We start from the raw sequence: 16,959 nt of genomic DNA, 5'->3' as shown, positions 1-16,959 counted from the left end.
AGGAATGCTGATAATGAGCAAGGAAGTTGTAAAAGGATAAGTGAGTCAATGCCACATGCTTCCATTAAAAAAAAAGGGGGGAGGGGGCAGAAATAAGATTTAAGAAGAAACTGCTTGGAGGTCTAAGCCTTCAATGAAGTCTGCTCCAAGTTTGACAAGCCAAGATGGGACAACTTGAATTCCATAATCCTCAAGCATGAAGTCATATCACCTGGCTCTTAATCGGTTTTGTTCAACATAGTTATTGTTGTATGTTTTTTTCCTTGCCCTGATTCATGTAACTGTTATGAAAATAATTTCACAGTTGGAAATAGCAGAAATCACTTCCCCTGCCTGTAGCTTGTGGAAGGACAGCTATGCAATGAGAGCTAGAAAACACAACAAATAATTTCCGTATCTACTCTAAATTAAACACTTTTTTAGTAAGCTTCAGTTGCAAAGCACCACCAGACCTGTTGGTATTCAAGTTGTACTCAACTAGAAAATGACTGCAGGGGAACTGCTGATACACTGTGTATCTTGCAATTAGTCCCATTCAGGCATACTTCAAAACGTTACCTGTAGTTTTGTCAAGGATTGTCCTGAGCCATTTGTATTTTTAACAAAAAGATGTATCTGCACATTGGAGGAAAAAAAAAAAAGGTGTCTGGAACCCAGTCATCTTGTATTCCTTTCATTGTTTTGATGGGGATCATGCTGCTCCACTGGCTTCATCCCCTGTAAGGGCTCAGCATCCGTATTACAAGTAGGCATAGCCTTGCTCTTCTTCATTTTATACAAATTAAGGCTGACCTTTGGTCCCTGGCAAGCTGCCTGGTTTGTGTTTATCGGGCTGGTAAATACCTCCTTCTGCAGTAGTAGTTCTGCATGGGAATAGGTTTTTTTTCCTGAATTTCATAGCAAATTTGCTGTGGGTAGAAGCAGCCTCTGGATGAGACAGGAAGTTGTGTTGCATTTCAGATCAAACCTCTTGGAGGTTTTAATGGTGAAGAATGTTTCTGTTTTAACACTAGCTTTGCTTTTCTTGTTGTTCTTTGTTATATAATGGTTGAGCCCACAAATTAGAAGCATGAGGCTAAAAGCTGAAGAATGAAGGAAGAAAGAAAAAGCCATATGGCAATAGCAGGAGGTCCTGCCACCCCACCTTAGGCTCGTGACAACATGCCCTACATTTAACCTACAGTCAGGAACTAATTAACGACACAGATGGAAGCGAGCTAGCGTATGTATTCAAAATAATATCCCTAAGGTTTTAATCAGCTGCCCTGCCTCTTTCTGGGTTAGACATCGAAGTTACCATAGAGAGATTTATGTGAATGATCCATATGGTTAAGGCAGCTTTGTGCAGTGGCTGAAGCGAGGGATTGGGAGCGGGGGCTCCCCTGTTCTCCCCTGGCTCAGCAGCCGCTTGCTGTGCAATCTGGGGTAAGTTGTTTAGACGTCTTTATGGGCTTCAGCCTACCCAGAAGGAGAATAGGATTTCTGATGTGGTTCCTCCTCTCTGAAGGATGTTGAGATGCCGTGTTTGTAGAGCACTTTGGAAGCTTTGATAGTGTGTTCTCCAAGAGATGTCGTACAAGTGGAGAGTCACACAGCCTAAGTACCACATCTCTCTGCTCTGGCAACTTCTCAGTTTTTCCTCTCTAGAACTACTAATGATCTCTGGTAAGACAGCTCTGCTTTTGATTTGGAATAGGACGGTGACTTCTAGATAAATTATCGTGTTGTGCAGAGATGTGGGAGAGGGAGAACAGTTAGCTGTTTTCAACAGACTAATTGGGTAATTTAATGTTTCTTGCTTTAACTTTCTCTTTTCTCCCCCCTCACCCCTAGCTGTTTGAAGAGGGAGAGGCTCTCCTTCCCTGCAGGGCAGGAGGATCTGCTTATGTGAAGGGACAGGTATTGAAGTTCTAGAGAAGTGTTTATTTAATGACTGAAATCCCATATACAAACCTACCCTTTGGAGCTTAAGGGCTCTCACAGTGAGAACAGTACACTGGCAGCAAAGCCGCTTTCTTCAGCGGGGGGTGTGTGCGTGAAACAAGACACCCAAGCGCGGAGCGGAGGAAAGTTAGGTGGTGTTGGGCTGGATTTTTGCATACTTCTGTTTATAGGCATGTCTGGGCTATTTATGTGCTTATATCGGTGGGGGAAGGGAGGAGCTAGTCTGCACACCTAGAAAGCTTTTTTCTTCCTCTTTAAAGTGTAATTATTACCAAATATGCATTTATCCCTCGGGAGTCCTGAGAGTGAGGAAGCTGTTTTGCTGAAACCTGTCACATTTTGTTCCGATACAACTATTAGCTATAGTTTAGGTGTTGGCCCCAGCTGATTTTATGACCCCGTAAGTACTGGGCCGCCTTCACAGCTGGTATAAGTCTATGAATAGAGCACTATGGATTTACAGCAGGCAGTGGCTGTGTCCACCAGAATTGATCCACTGGAACGTACTGCTTCAATGAACCTCGACAGTTTTTGGGGAAGTAATCTTCCATGATGCTACAGTCTATCATTACATCGGCTGACAAGTATGAAAAGCCATGAGCCAGGTAAAAGTTTGTTGTTAATTGGGGAGGGGGAGGACCCAGTGTCGATGTAATTCACAGGAATCGCAGTGTAATACTCCTCTGTGAAAGAAATTACACCCTTATACAGCTAGAAGAAGGCAGGAGCTTGGTAAGTTATTTTTTTCCTGAAAGGCTGCAGGTCTTTCTTTGTTCCATTAAACATTTGTACCTTGAGCAGTACAACTAATGAAACTTGTTTTCAGACACTTGCATCTTTGCCAGCTGTACCTCCTCACCCCTTCTAGTCATTCCAAACCTTCTTCTTTTATGGAGCTTGTGAAACGAAAGCAACAATACACAGTGTTGTAAGTCTGTAAGTGGGTAAGCCCATACACTGGTGTTTGCCTGAGTAAGGATGGAGGTGGGGGTGAGCTTTTTTGGGTGGGTCTCGGCTACTTGCATGCCAGTTAGTGTTGTCTGTGAAACTTGTATCCTTCTATTGAGTCTGGTTGAAGTTGGCCCCAAAATTTTTAAAATAGATTAGGGATAGAGAACCAAGCATAGCAATTGCAAAAGTCTTGTTTCAACATGAAAGCACTTAGAAGGTGGAAACAAAAGCTGAAAACTATCATGCTTTGAAAAGTGATGTGCTGCATTGTCATAGTGAAAGATCAGTGGTGAAAGAGCACTTCTTGCCAAAGTGTTTTCAATACATATGTTAATATATTAACATAATTATCCAACAGTGTTATTTCCAAAGATAAAATTGTTGTGACAGCAGGACACATGCAGGGCTGGCGGCCCAGTGAGGTGGGTTAGATTCCTAATGAGTACATCCTTGTTAAATACAAATTCCTCATTATTCCATTAAGGTAGATTGAGGCGGCTTTGCAAACTTACAAATTTCTGCTCCTGGTCTGGTTGCTCCCATGTAACTTTGGACTTGAATGCTCCCAGAAGCTGCTCTGGTACCTCAGTGTAAGCTTTTATCCCTTGCCCTATCTAGGGAAAGTATTTCCATGGAGATGCCGTGCTAACAAGTGGAATGAACGTGTGTTGAGAGAAATCCGCACATGAGGGCGGGCAGCCAAAAGATGACTGATAACACCACTGGCAAATGCAGGCATATTGTTAATACCTGTCAGGGCTCTGACAACAGGCATTTCCAGTTTCTGGTTCATGCACATCACAACATACTGATCTGCTTAATTTCAAGGACTGACTATGGCTAAAAGCAAGGTATTCTCTCACAGCAACGCCACACACAGTCAGGGTCTCGGCAAAGGTAAGAATCTTGCAACAAATGGGTATATAGCCCTTCCTCTCCTCCCTTACCTCTAGAGAAAGCTCTGCCTGCCCCAAACCATGGGTAACTGCTCCATCTGATGCTTATGCTTTTTAACCATAGGTTTTCCTTAGCTAAGTTTCACTTACGTTCCTGTTGAGTGCATAATGTTCTATAGGTCCTAGGAAGCTTGCAGCAGAACCGATGGGTGCGTGGGACGTTTTACATGCTGTTCAATGGATTAGAGGCACTTGTAAGATCCAAGCTCAACTGGTACAGCAGCTTCTGGGTTGTTGCAGGGCTGCTGGACACATGTCACAGTATGAGGGATCCAACTTGTGCTAGTTTGCACGCAACGTGCTCCGTTCTGTTCCTGCTCTTGGGTGCCAATTATCCTTGACTTCAGTGGGAGCTTCATGTGTGTACTTGGCAGAATGGCTTAGTCCTGTGACGATTCAGCACAGTATTTCATACCAAAGAGCCCTAGTGAAATGGAAAACAAACCACAGATGCTGGTCAAAGGTCTGAGGTTCTGCCCTACTGTTCTGGGCACAGGTTGAATTAGCTCTAGTGGCTATCGAAGCAAATTATTTCGGAGAACTGTAATTATCTGCTCCCATGGAGGAACCAGATAGTATCTTGGCATGGAGTAATTATTTCATTGAATGGTTTTGTGGTGGTTTGTGTTGTTTTGGGGGGGGGGGGGGGTTAGGTAGCCTATTCTATAGGTGAACTTTCACAGAGGTTGCGTAAAGCTACTTCGGAATGAACGCAGTAATGACATGAATGTCTCTTGACAAATACTCTAAAACAGATTAATGCAGTTTTCTAATCCTGAAATCAAATTTCAAATTGGAATTTGCTAATGCTTAGGTTATAGGCTTGGAAGTCATGTCCATACTGTACAGTATTTCTGGCATGGCAATAGCAGTATGGCCTGTTACCCTACCCATGATACTCCTGATGAGCAAAAATAAACCTTCTCATAGCGCTTTCACTTGAGGGGGACTTTCACTGCATACCTTGGTATTTCAACATGAAATCTGGGCAAAAAATGTTTCGGCAGAGCGTATTGTGTTTGCTATGTATAGTGGCACGCACACAAGTTCCCTTTTGGAGCTGAGTGTCTTTGCTTGCAGCAGGGATGACAAACCCGCCGTGCAGTTTGGGTGCCCCGTGTGAGGGATGCTGTACAAACAGCTGGAAAAGCAGTGTGTGTGTCACTGGCTCAACAATCGGTTCCCATTGTAAAAAGTATAAAAATAGTGCACATCTGTTCTCTTCCATGGGTGTTGTCTCTCTGAAAGCTCCGATACCATCTGTGAGTCTGGCCTGTTATTCCTTCACTTGCGCGTACTGCCAAAACTCATCCCGCCTGTTTCCTGCTATGGGCAAAGGGGATCTGATATCCATCCGACAGCAATGCTGCTGGGAACTCCTGCACTTGGCCAATTTAAGTATAAGCATGCTTGTAATGAGGAGACTGTGGTCTGTGCCCATTAGAACAGCTGAATTCTCTTTCTCAGAGCTTTGAAGCAAGTGTGCCCTTTGCATGGCTGCTTGACTGTCCAGAAAGGTATGACCGAAGCTTGTAGGAAACTCTGATACATAAGTCTGTGAAAGATCAGGGGTGTAATGTCATGGCATTATTATTGTACCATTATCTTCTTTGAGTTCTTTCCCACCTCTGGTTGACGGGAGAAGTTGTGATTTATTTTTTTTTTAATGCAGTAGGGAGAGAGTCCGGTGAAACCTTGGAACCCCACAAAAACTCCTTGTAGTGCTTTCAACTGATGCATGCCTCTCCAGAGCCAATGTAGGCATTGCTGCAGTTTCTGTTCTCAGAAAAACTGTCCCATAGGCAATATTTAACAACAGAAGATGAAAGCAAATTTGTTATGTTAAAAGTTGTAGTTTACAAACTCCTTGCAAATTTGCTTGCTATTTATCTTAATCTTCAAAATGGTTCATTGTCTCTGCTATCTTTGGCATTATGGCTAAGAAGATTTTATTACCTCAGGGAAAACCAACAGGAGAACAAAAATAAAATGGGTTTCTTCTTCCTGACATGAAGAACCAACTTACAAGAAGACAAATTGGGTGTGGGTGTGCATGTGTGTGTATTGGGGGGAGGGCACTTTATTTTCAGTAATAAAAAGTAATTATAGTTTGCTGCATAAATAGCCGCAAGGATAACCGAAGTGCGTCAGACATCCAGTTATGCATGTGTTAAAGGTTAATACTATTTGTTCTCAGTACATTTAGTCTTTGCAAATCATGTGCTGACATGCATCCCATTTTGGTATCTGTTCACACACTCCAGTAATGATGCGTAGAGCAGGAACTCATGCCTGTACCATTCAGTAGTATTTAGTAAATTGAACTTTTGTATAAAGGTCTTAAAAATGGTAAGGCAGAAAATGAATGTCGTCTTGCTGCTAATTTTATCTTCCGCCGCACACTCCTCTCTGGAGATAAAAGCATTATGAATCTATTCACTACTAAAAGTTATTTCAACTTTCATAGTGCGTATCAGGATGCAGAAAGGCAAGTACATGTTCACAGCTGTTCCTCAGGTCTCTCTGCTGGAAATACAACCTGTTAAGCTGCTAGATTTCTGCTTAATATAACTAACAATAATGAAATAAAACAATTAGCTGGTGAATCCTCATTAAATACGAATACAGAAATAAATAGTACAGCTAGGTAATTGACTGCATATGTAAACTAGCTGTAGATAATTGATATGACCTTCATTTAATGAGCCTCCTTCCCATTAGTGGAGACAACTGCCACAATTATGTGCCCTTATTCGAGCTGTAATTGTATGGACTTTATTGAAGTACGAACTAGGTCGTGTCTTCCTGAGATGTGGTCCATGGTGGGTGACCTCTTTTCATTGCTTCAGCTTTGCTATGCTGCATGAGAGAAGGAGCAGTCAGGAGAATGGATATCGTTCAGGCAACCAGTCTCAAATGTTATTTTGAGAGAGATGTCTTGTGTGACCTGAGAGAGTAGCTTAAGGCTAGGTCTCAAGGAGGCTAGCATAAATCTATTTTCAATAGCTTGTATCTATTTTATACAAGTTAGTAGGTGCATACAGCAGCCTATGGGACAGCAATTAAATGAAGATTTCCTCTCCTAGAGAAGTCTCTGATCTTTTATGCCTAGTGACATAGCTGAACAGGATGACTGCAAAAGCTGGAGCCTTTAGTTGTCGTTCCTGGAAGGTGTGGAGTAGAGACCTGAACCTCCCGCAGCTGAGAAGGGAGAGGGTGGATGCACGATAGAATACAGCCTGAGGCTGTATCATCAGTGATTTTTATTTGGTATTTTTCTAGCTGCATGTCTGGCAAAAAAAATGGCCATGGCTACTCTGGTTTTTTGGGCTTTCAGTGGTATTGATGCCCTCAGAACATGCTGTGTCAGCCAGGTTGCTCCAGTTAAGAAATACTGGGCACTGATGAGCCTCTGTGGGAAACAGTTGCTCAGTCTAGCAGGGGAGCATCAGGCATAGGTGCACACAGAAGTACCGGGACATCTCCATGCGAGGCTTCATAGTGGTGGATGAGCCCAGCATGGAAAGGAGCAGCACCTTGCTCAGTAGTAGCATGCTGGGAAAACAGGAAAATACAGCTTTCTCCCATCTTCCCACTCTGGTTCCACTTCCATGCAGGGTGGCACGGTGACTTCCTCATAATCGGAAGGGTGTATGTAATCTGTTAGTGTTTGGGGTTTACAAGGCACTTATTGTAACAGGACAGCTGATATCTTCAATCTTTGCAACATAATGAAAGTTCGATAGTTGGGGAGCAGAGGAAAAGGACTGGAAGCTGCCATCCAAAGTGTTTCCAGTGACCTCTACAGTGCTGTGCTGGGATATTAGTCCTGCCTCAGTAAGTAAGAGATGAACCGTGCATCCATGAGTCAGTTCAACAGTAGCTTGAAAGGTTGTGTTTGTACCCATGGAGTGAGATTTAAATATTATTCTGCTACAGCATGTTAAACTAGTAGATTCTGAGCAGCTGCTACTGGCAATTTCTGAGATGTTAAAATATTACTTCCTCATATTAAATCAGTTGATATAATTTTGCTGTGAAAGACAAGGACTGTATATTGCTCAAGTCATGGTCAAGATAGAAGAATCTTTTCACATCCTGCTTGCACAGTTTGGCTCACTCTGGGATTCATTTACAAAGAAGTAGATGTTTGATCTGAGTTTGCTTGCTAGCAATATTCCATGTGTTTGTGCTGCTAAAGCTTACTATGACATACTCTTCTTTTGTGATAAATGGGAGGAAGAGGGGTGGCTTTTAGCAAAACGCATTTTCTTGTGTATTATTAGTATGTTATGTGGATAATGGCTGTCTTAAAGCTGTTGGTTTTCAGAGCCTAGTTGTACATTCTTTCTTGTTACCCCAGATAGCAGTGGTGGTCATATGTCATTGAATGGGATGTAAATTGATCAAGCCTGACAGCAGTTTCCTTCCAAAATGGAAGGCAAAATTGATTAAGGAAGGATTAATTTAAGGTGATATCAAGTACTGTTAGATCTGGTGCCCAGCCAGCCATTGGTGGAGGATGCTGAGGGCTCATTGGAGTCAATTGGTGAGGCTTCTCTATCATCTTCATGTAAGAAAAATCTCCGTGCCAATGAAGTTGCACAGCCACTATTCTATTCATTTTGCATCCCTCCAAGTTCATTGCTACCATGAGAGATAAACAGCCCAATGACAACAGTGAAGGATGTGGGCTGGTCCAGGAATCCTTCTGTCCTTTGGTCCCCTCCCTAACTTGAAAAGCAAAAAAGCAAAAAAGCCTCTGACTGGTGTACTTAGCTGATGGGTGCAAGCTTCTCCTCTGTTCTGTGCTTGTCTTGGTGCCTGTTGTGTTGTGTCCTCTCCTCTGCGCTGGAAGGCCCTTTGGGGCACTGTGTGCTCAGACTGTCTGTCTTCCAGAGTCAAGCTGTTGGCTGGGACCTCTGGGCACTACTCTAACAAAAATAACAGGAACTTGGTGAAGAGCCAGAAGATCTGTGTTCTGTCCACTGCTCTGGTGGTCACAAAGTGTGATGTGGGTGTTTGGGGTTTTTTTTTCTCTTTTTAAGTTTTATAGAAAACAAATCTCAGAAGAGGGAGTGTATGAACATTATTATTTGTCACCTGTTTCACTGGCTCTGCATTTATATGCAAACTGAACCACCCCTTCTCCCTCTTGTCTTGTCTTTCATTGTTTGGTAAAGGAGGACTGATAACCTTCTTCCTTGTGTTATAAATCACCTCTGGAGTGTCTCTTTTCCTCCCCTTTGAGGAAGAAATCTGATATTACTCCCTGTAGCATGTTTTAAAAATCCTAGGATGAAAAAATCTGCAAAATATTAATGTTCTGCATGCTTAGAGCAAACACTATGTTCCTGTGAGTCACAGATGTCAGGTTTGTTTAATCTTCATAAATCTATGCCACAAGAACACTTTTAAACAGGAAGAAAGATGGAGGGATGAAGGAAAAGTTGTGCTGGGGTAGAGAGGATTGTCAGCCAGAATCTTTTTTAGAGGGAGGCATGGACACAAACCCAAACAGTTCCCACCTCCCAGCTTCACTAAGTAAACTTTGAGACCTCCGTTTTGGGCACTGCCTTCCTACTACATATTTCATTTTCTTTGTATGTTTTATGATAGATTGTCTTTCCACGTTTGAGCCTTAAGAGTACTAGTTTCCCACAGCTTATTTGCAGGAGATGAAGTAAGGCTTTTTACATAGCACCCTGTTGGCAAACAGAAATAGCATTTACTCCAACGAGCGCTGCCAAGTATGAGGTACTTCCGAATGAACTTCAAAAGCTCTGAAACAAGCATTAGCTGCTTCTTCAAAAATGTGAACAATGCCATTGCTTTCTAGCAAGCAGAACTGGTGAGAGCAGGGATCGGAAGGAGGAAAAATAACAACGGGACGTGACGGATGTTGTAGTAGCGCTTGGGATCGGACAGAAAGTATAGCTCTCTGTCACTGCGGGATTGGGGGGGTTCTTGTAACAGTACCTAAAGTGTGTACTCTGCATGTCAGGAGGAAACTATTTCTACCCTGAGGAGCATACAATCTACAGAGATTGCAAAGCCAGTCATACAAGCCCAGGCTGCTGGGAGCACTGATGGGAGCGAGTTACGCTGATTCCAAGCCTGGTGAGGAGTTTTCTTACTGGCACTCTTTGCTGATGCTACCCTCCTGTGCTCAGTGAGGACAGAGCCAAGCGTGCGCATAACCCTCAAAGCACGGCCCGTAACATGCGCCAGAACTTGGGGCAGAATGTGAGAGAAACAGGCAAACTGCTGTGTTTCAGTATGGTAGTAGGGCTGGTTGTGCTTCTGGTTTTCATGCTGGGCTCTGGGTTTAACTGGGTTTAATTGGGTGCTTTGCCCGCTTGAGAACAGGCGGTATGGGGCTCTGGGAAAACACGGTGCAGTGGTTCTGGTACTGTCATTTCAGTATGGCTCCTTATCAGCTCTGTAATCCAGCAGCTCCCTTCCGTGGCATTCACATGATGCAAGCAATCTTTCCAGCTCCAATTTAGTATGGCAGCAAGCATACTGTCCTGGACCATTTTCTTGTTCTATATTTATGCATACGTACCGTCTACTTTTAGATGAGGAATTGACCTGCTGAGACCTCAGAATTGCATGGCCTCTTCTTGTGTTTTGAAGGTTGCTTTCAAAATACAAAAGCAACTTACACGGGTGCTGTTAAGTTTTTAATGGATAGAACAATAAAATATTTTTGGCATAAAGACATCTTAAAAACCAAATATTTGTATTTGCACTTGAAATAGAAGTCTTGCCTTTCACACATGTGAAGCTGCCTTTCACTCCTGAAAAGCTGCATTGCTAAATAGCAGTTCTGCTTTTGCTGTTACCTGAAATTGGTGTAATCAGTCAAAAAATGGGTCATCTGCATACTATCTAATCTAATCCTTACTACAGAGACTTTGGCATGTAAGGACTCTGACTTGCTGGTATCGATGTTGCCTAAACCTTGGCATATGCTTTATCTGAAACTTTAAATCAAAGAACACCCTTGTACAAGAGTATGCTTCATCACCAGTAATAAGTTGCAGTTGCATGCAGCAGATCTCTGCAGAAAATGCATAATGTCTCAGGACAACTCAGGTGAATTTTTATTACTCTGTCCCTTGTAAGTTAATTATTTTTTTCTTGTTCTTGTCCTTAACAGTTCCACCAAGTGAGAAGAGTGATGACCATCCTTTTCCTTACTATGGTTATCTCATACTTCAGTTGCATGAAAGCTGCCCCGATGAAAGAAGCTAGTGTAAGAGGACAAGGCAGCTTGGCTTACCCCGGTCTTCGGACCCACGGGACTCTTGAGAGCCTAAATGGGCCCAACGCTGGTTCAAGAGGACTGACATCGCTGGCGGACACTTTTGAACATGTCATAGAGGAGCTTCTAGATGAGGACCAGGACATCCAGCCCAGTGAGGAAAACAAGGATGCAGACTTGTACACATCCCGAGTCATGCTAAGCAGTCAAGTGCCTTTGGAACCCCCCCTGCTCTTTCTGCTCGAGGAGTACAAAAACTACTTGGATGCTGCAAACATGTCCATGAGGGTCCGGCGCCACTCTGACCCAGCTCGCCGTGGGGAACTGAGCGTATGTGACAGCACGAGCGAGTGGGTAACAGCGGCAGAGAAAAAGACTGCAGTGGACATGTCCGGGGCAACTGTCACCGTCCTGGAAAAAGTCCCAGTACCCAAAGGCCAACTGAAGCAATACTTCTATGAGACCAAATGCAACCCCAAGGGGTACACAAAGGAGGGCTGCAGGGGCATAGACAAGAGGCACTGGAACTCGCAGTGCCGAACTACCCAGTCTTACGTGAGAGCTCTCACCATGGATAATAAAAAGAGAGTTGGCTGGCGCTTTATAAGGATAGACACTTCCTGTGTATGTACATTAACCATTAAAAGGGGAAGATAGTGGATCTGTGTTGTATAGATTATATTGAGACAAAATTATCTATTTGTATATATACATAACAGGGTAAATTATTCAGTAAAAAATAATTTTATGGACTGCATGTATAACTGAAGTTTATACAGTACAGTGGTTCCACAATCTATTTATTGAACATATCCATGACCCAAAGGGGAACAAAAGTCATTTGCGCACAAGTTTAAAAAAAAGAAAAAAAAACACACACAAAAAAAAGAAAAAACAAGCAAAGTCTGCATTACATTCCTCGATAACATTGTGGTTTGTCGCCGTTGCCAAGAATTGAAAATATAAAAAGTTTTAAAAAAAAGAATAAAATTGCATGCTGCTTCAATTGTGAATTGATGATAAACTGTCCTCTTTCAGAAAAATAAATTGAACCAAAACATTCCGTTTACATTTTAGACAGTAAGTATCTTTTCCTGTTAGTATTATATCTGTTTACTGCTTTTAACTTCTGATAGCGTTGGAATTAAAACAATGTCAAGGTGCTGTTGGCTTAGTTTTACTGTTTCTCTTTTACTTTTGAACTCCCATCAGATTGAAAAACAAAAAAAAAATTATTCTGGATTAAAAACAAATTTGGTTTTTTGTATGTTGTGAAGGTGTTTGCAATAGCAATCCAACTACTGACAAAAAAAATAATAAAAAAAAAGAGGCAACTGAAAAAGAATGGTGATGTTCCACTTCACATTGTTGAACTTCAGTCTTAAGGACAGCACTTATTTAACTGTATGGCAACATGCTTTTTGGGTTTTTTTTTCTTTTAATTTGCTGTCTTTTGAGACCTGCATTTGCTTATACCATGTTTGTTTGTGTTTGTTTTCTTTTTTTTTTACCCTTTCCTCCATCTGGAAGAGGATGTTGGTTGTGATCTTTAAAGTATTTCACTTACCATTCAACTGGAGCTTGTCATAGAGAAAATATTCTATAGCCAGTTGAGAGCAATGATTTTCATGGAATAAAAGACTGTGCTTGGATGGAGAGTCTTTAAGACTCAAATGTCTTGGTGAAGCACTAGAAAAGGGTCTAGAAAGATGACAGTGGATTTGAAATCAGGTTGATCATGGGACTGGGTAGCTCAGCCAGTTCAGGGACAAATACCAGTGATTTGGGTTGACTGAATGTGGTCCTGTGCATCCCATGAGAGCTGCCTTGTATGCTGGTGCAGGTAGCACCGCCTTACCCTCCTGAGCAGGTCCAGCAGCCCCAGGGCTGCAAAGCAAGCTGTGCAAACAGCAGCAGCATCCCTGCCCCAAGGACAGAGCTAGGAATGAGGTGGGAAGAGGCCCTGCCTCTAAGTGAAAGCAATTACCATTTCAGTTCGTGTGGCTCTACCTCTGCTGTCAGCCTGATTTTATGAAATAAATATTGGCTTTAAAAATACTCTTGAAGTAAGTGAAGAGCAAGTGCTGGAGGAGTTGGCTTAACGGTGCTTAGGTTCCAGTAGATGTATTTAGCCCTGCGCTACCCCTCCGACTATCCTGGCAGAAGCATCTCTAAAAAGACAAGTTGTAAGTGCGCAGCACTTGCCCTGCCTACAGTGGGCAGAGAGGCAGAAATAGCTCCTCGGCGAGCTCACTGGAGGCAGATGCTATATTTGTAATTCCTGTAGATGAAGAAAAGTAGCTGAACAAAGAGGAAAATACTGCTAAATAGAAATACTTCTGAATGCTGCAGGATCTGCGTTAGTCTGCCTTGCTGTTGAAGTTAATTAAAAACCTGGACTGGGCAAAGCTGATTGGAAATATGATTCCTCACAATAGTTCTCAGTGAAGAGCGTATTTAACATTGAGTTGATGTCATTACTAGTGGAAACCCATGCTGGAAGCATGACACCCTCAAAACCAGTGATTTATTCTGCTTAGGGCAGACGGGCTTCCCCTTCCCAGGCTAACTGGCTGTGGAAGGAGAACCATCCCAGCTGGACAGTGAGAACCTTTTGCGTTGGCCATGTGCATGCTGGACCATGAGTGAGAAGAGAGGGTTATGTGACCCACGTCAACTTCAAACTTCAGCTTTCCCAATCCACGGCAGATATGCAAGTTCCCATATAGAAAACAGAAATTAAAAGAAAAAAAAAAAAAAAACAAACTTACTGAAATGTCTCTAAACTTCAACTGAAGTGTTCTTCATGCAAATTAAATGCTGGTTTAATGGAGAATTTCATTCCACTGTGGCCAGTACCTGTATATATATTATAATTCTTTGCATTTAATAACCTAAACATGGCTCAAGAGCTATTCTCAGCAATATTCCTAAACTACAGCAGAGAGATGGTGTAAGGTGGCTCTCCTCAAAACAGGGCTGGTTGCTTAGGAAGGGGAAGGGATGATGCTAATGAGTGAATAACAAACAGCTCACGCTTCTAGACTGGAAGAAGAAATGATAGCTAGGACACGACAGTAATCTAATTCAGATACAGGAATAAAATAATTCCCAGTTCAAATAAACTGAATTTCCAAAAGAGAATCCTTAGTGCATAAATCATGCTAGAAATAAAGTTCCTCATTTCCCAAAGTTAATTGTGGTTATTTTCTTAACTCAGAAATTCTCACCTGGTATAGGTTGGGGTGGTGTTGGTGTGGCAGAATTAGAACAGGAGCATGGTGGGTTCAGAGGGGTAAAGGACAGCCTGTGTGGGTGAGCAGAGTAAAGGATGGAGCTGAGAACCTCCAGAAAACCTGCTGTGTGCTGTAACTCCATCTAGAGCGATATTCCCCATAACACGCCAACTCTATGCCTATCGATAGAACGTGACACTGGCAATTAAACTGCGGTCCCGTGGCTCTCACCTGCCTGACCTAATCCATCCATGATCACAGGCTTGGCAGTTTTACTTAAAACCGAGACTGGGGGGGAGTGGGGTAGGTTTTTTTTCATGTCACTTAATTAAACTCTTACTGTGGTCTGTTTGTGACAAAGGTATATCATGCATGTCAGCAGGCCTAGTGCTGTGTTAAAGTAAAGACTCTTGCAACTGTAAGTTAATGTCTGTGGCCTTGTTCTCTATTATTCACCTTGTGTAACATAAATATTTATTGTATATTTATATAATTTTATGTTTTTTGGGAAAAAACTGAAATTGGCATTAAAATTTAAAAGCAACTGCGTCATATTGTAAATATAATTAAGCTATATTTAAGTGTACTGATTAACATAATATATGTTTAACTATAGAGTTTTTTATGTTTTTAAATATATTTTCAAAATATATATATAAAACTTGGGGTTTTTTGGGGGACCATGTGACTCTTTTCTCTAATTGTAAAACAAACTTGAGTTTTACTATAAAGATGTGTGTCCTTTGTTTTAAAACAATTTTTACTTTATTTTAGTAATAAAATCTCACTCGGAGGGCAGATAGCCCCCTGTTTCATAGCCGGACAGTTAGCATTGGGAGGGGAGGGGTGGCAAGAATTTACTTTCCATAAGAGTTTGGGATACTCACAGAATGTTGTATTTCCATTTAATTCTAGCACATAAGTCTTCGTGAGACTGAAAAACCTTGAATGACACATATATATGATTTTACTCATCTGTAAAATAATGAGCGTAATGGAAGTGGGGGAGGGGGGGTAGTTACTAACCTTAGTAACTAAGGGATAAGTGAGACATAAACTGAATAGCTATAGTCCAGTCAGGTACCTGATTTTTAAAGGGTGTCATGTATATTTATATCCTCTGCACTGAACTTATTTATGACCCCACAGAATACTAGGAGTGGAATTCCTTGGATTTAACATATTGTTAGCATTTCTAAAATAATATTCTCTACTACAACTGCCAAGCCTTTGTATATTTAATTATCCCATAGCCCTAGAACAATCAATCTTCATGATGAATAGAAAACTTTCATATAACTTAATGGGGGGAAAAAAAAAAAAGCACAAACCCAAACTCTTAAAAAATTCCATTGCTGCAAATTTCCCAAGAGCCCAGCACCAGCAATGTCTCCACAAGAACCGAGGAAATGGTGCTTCTGCAGATTATCATTTATATTAAACACACATGCGTGCACATTGCTTGCTTTATTCTCCTAAAAGAAGCTAAGGGAAGCGGTAACAGATACCCAAACCTTTGGTGTGTGGAAGGACGGGGTGATGTTATTACTGCACCATGCGCCTGCTCCTGGCTGTGGGAGCCGGCTCCACTCTGACCCTGCCTCCTCCCCCAGGTAGGACGGAGACAGGTGAGGATGCTTTAGCTTGTTTTACTGTTAAATATATGGCATAGGTACCTAGGGAATGGAACGGGCACCTTCAAAATACATATTTGAACTACTGAGGAAGATCCAGGAGCTAAGCCTCCACCCATATGCTCCGCTGAATCCCAGCTGGAAAAAGAAAGATATTTCCATAGCTTTTATCAGCGCAGAAATAAAGGCATGTAGGTAGACTTTTAAATTACTCAGCTAGAGAACAATACCAAACAGTAAAAGATTTTTCAAGATAATATCAAGGCTACATTGAAGTGCAATGAGAGGGGGAGGGAGGACATTTATTTCAATTTGTCCCAGGTGGATCCAATACACTTCTCCCACAGGCTGCTTCTCCTAATTAAGATGTCATTGAGAAGACACCTTCTGGCAGGGCAATTAAAATGACAAAGAAATAGATGCACTTGTTTGGAGTAAATATAAAGAGCACCAAGGCTTTACCTTGTGATGTAATTTTAAAATTAGGAAGGTTCTGCAGGGGATGTTTTGGAAGAGGAGAAGATTTTTCTGAACCTTTTTTTCATGTTGGGTTTGGTTTTGTTTTTTTGGTTTTTGTTTTAACCACTTGCTACCATTTTGGGTAGTTAAAGACTGTGGTATCAATATAAATCAATGGAGTTAAACTGATGGCTTTTTTTGGTGCCTGTGGGAGAAGAAAGCCTGGAGATGGCATGAGTGGGTACAACTTTTACAAGCAGTATTTGGATTCACCTGTGGAATTTGAGATGCTTCTGGAAATCAAGTCTTTGAAGTTTTATCCTGTTAGATGGTGGCAGAAAGAACTTCAAGGTAAGCTGCTCTTTGCTGTGTTGAAGGAAACAACAGAGAGCTGCTGGCGTTTGCTGTGCAAGGATGAGTCTCTAAAAGCTGTCTGTAACCTGCTTCGTTCTCTTGGGGGTCCGTATTGAAGTCACAAATATATTTACATATATATGTATTTACATATA

General features: G+C 41.9%; 1 protein-coding gene across 1 annotated transcript; it reads left to right on the top strand.

The window, feature by feature from the left end:
• The first annotated feature begins 11,015 nt into the window (after positions 1 to 11,015).
• Positions 11,016 to 12,016, top strand: BDNF (brain-derived neurotrophic factor). The gene has a single exon (XM_010087584.1). The coding sequence runs from the start codon at positions 11,038 to 11,040 to the stop codon at positions 11,776 to 11,778; it is 741 nt and encodes a 246-aa protein (XP_010085886.1). The 5' UTR covers positions 11,016 to 11,037; the 3' UTR covers positions 11,779 to 12,016.
• Positions 12,017 to 16,959: the final 4,943 nt, after the last annotated feature.

The sequence above is a fragment of the Pterocles gutturalis genome, unplaced genomic scaffold, assembly GCF_000699245.1.
Source record: "Pterocles gutturalis isolate BGI_N339 unplaced genomic scaffold, ASM69924v1 scaffold19726, whole genome shotgun sequence".
NCBI classification, from domain to species: domain Eukaryota; kingdom Metazoa; phylum Chordata; class Aves; order Pterocliformes; family Pteroclidae; genus Pterocles; species Pterocles gutturalis.
Note: the sequence above shows the minus strand (reverse complement) of the source record. Positions and strands in the feature narration are given on the sequence as shown.

Excerpts from the sequence above, each read along its gene's own strand:
- BDNF (XM_010087584.1), top strand. The coding sequence starts at position 11,038 with ATGACCATCCTTTTCCTTACTATGGTTATCTCATACTTCAGTTGCATG.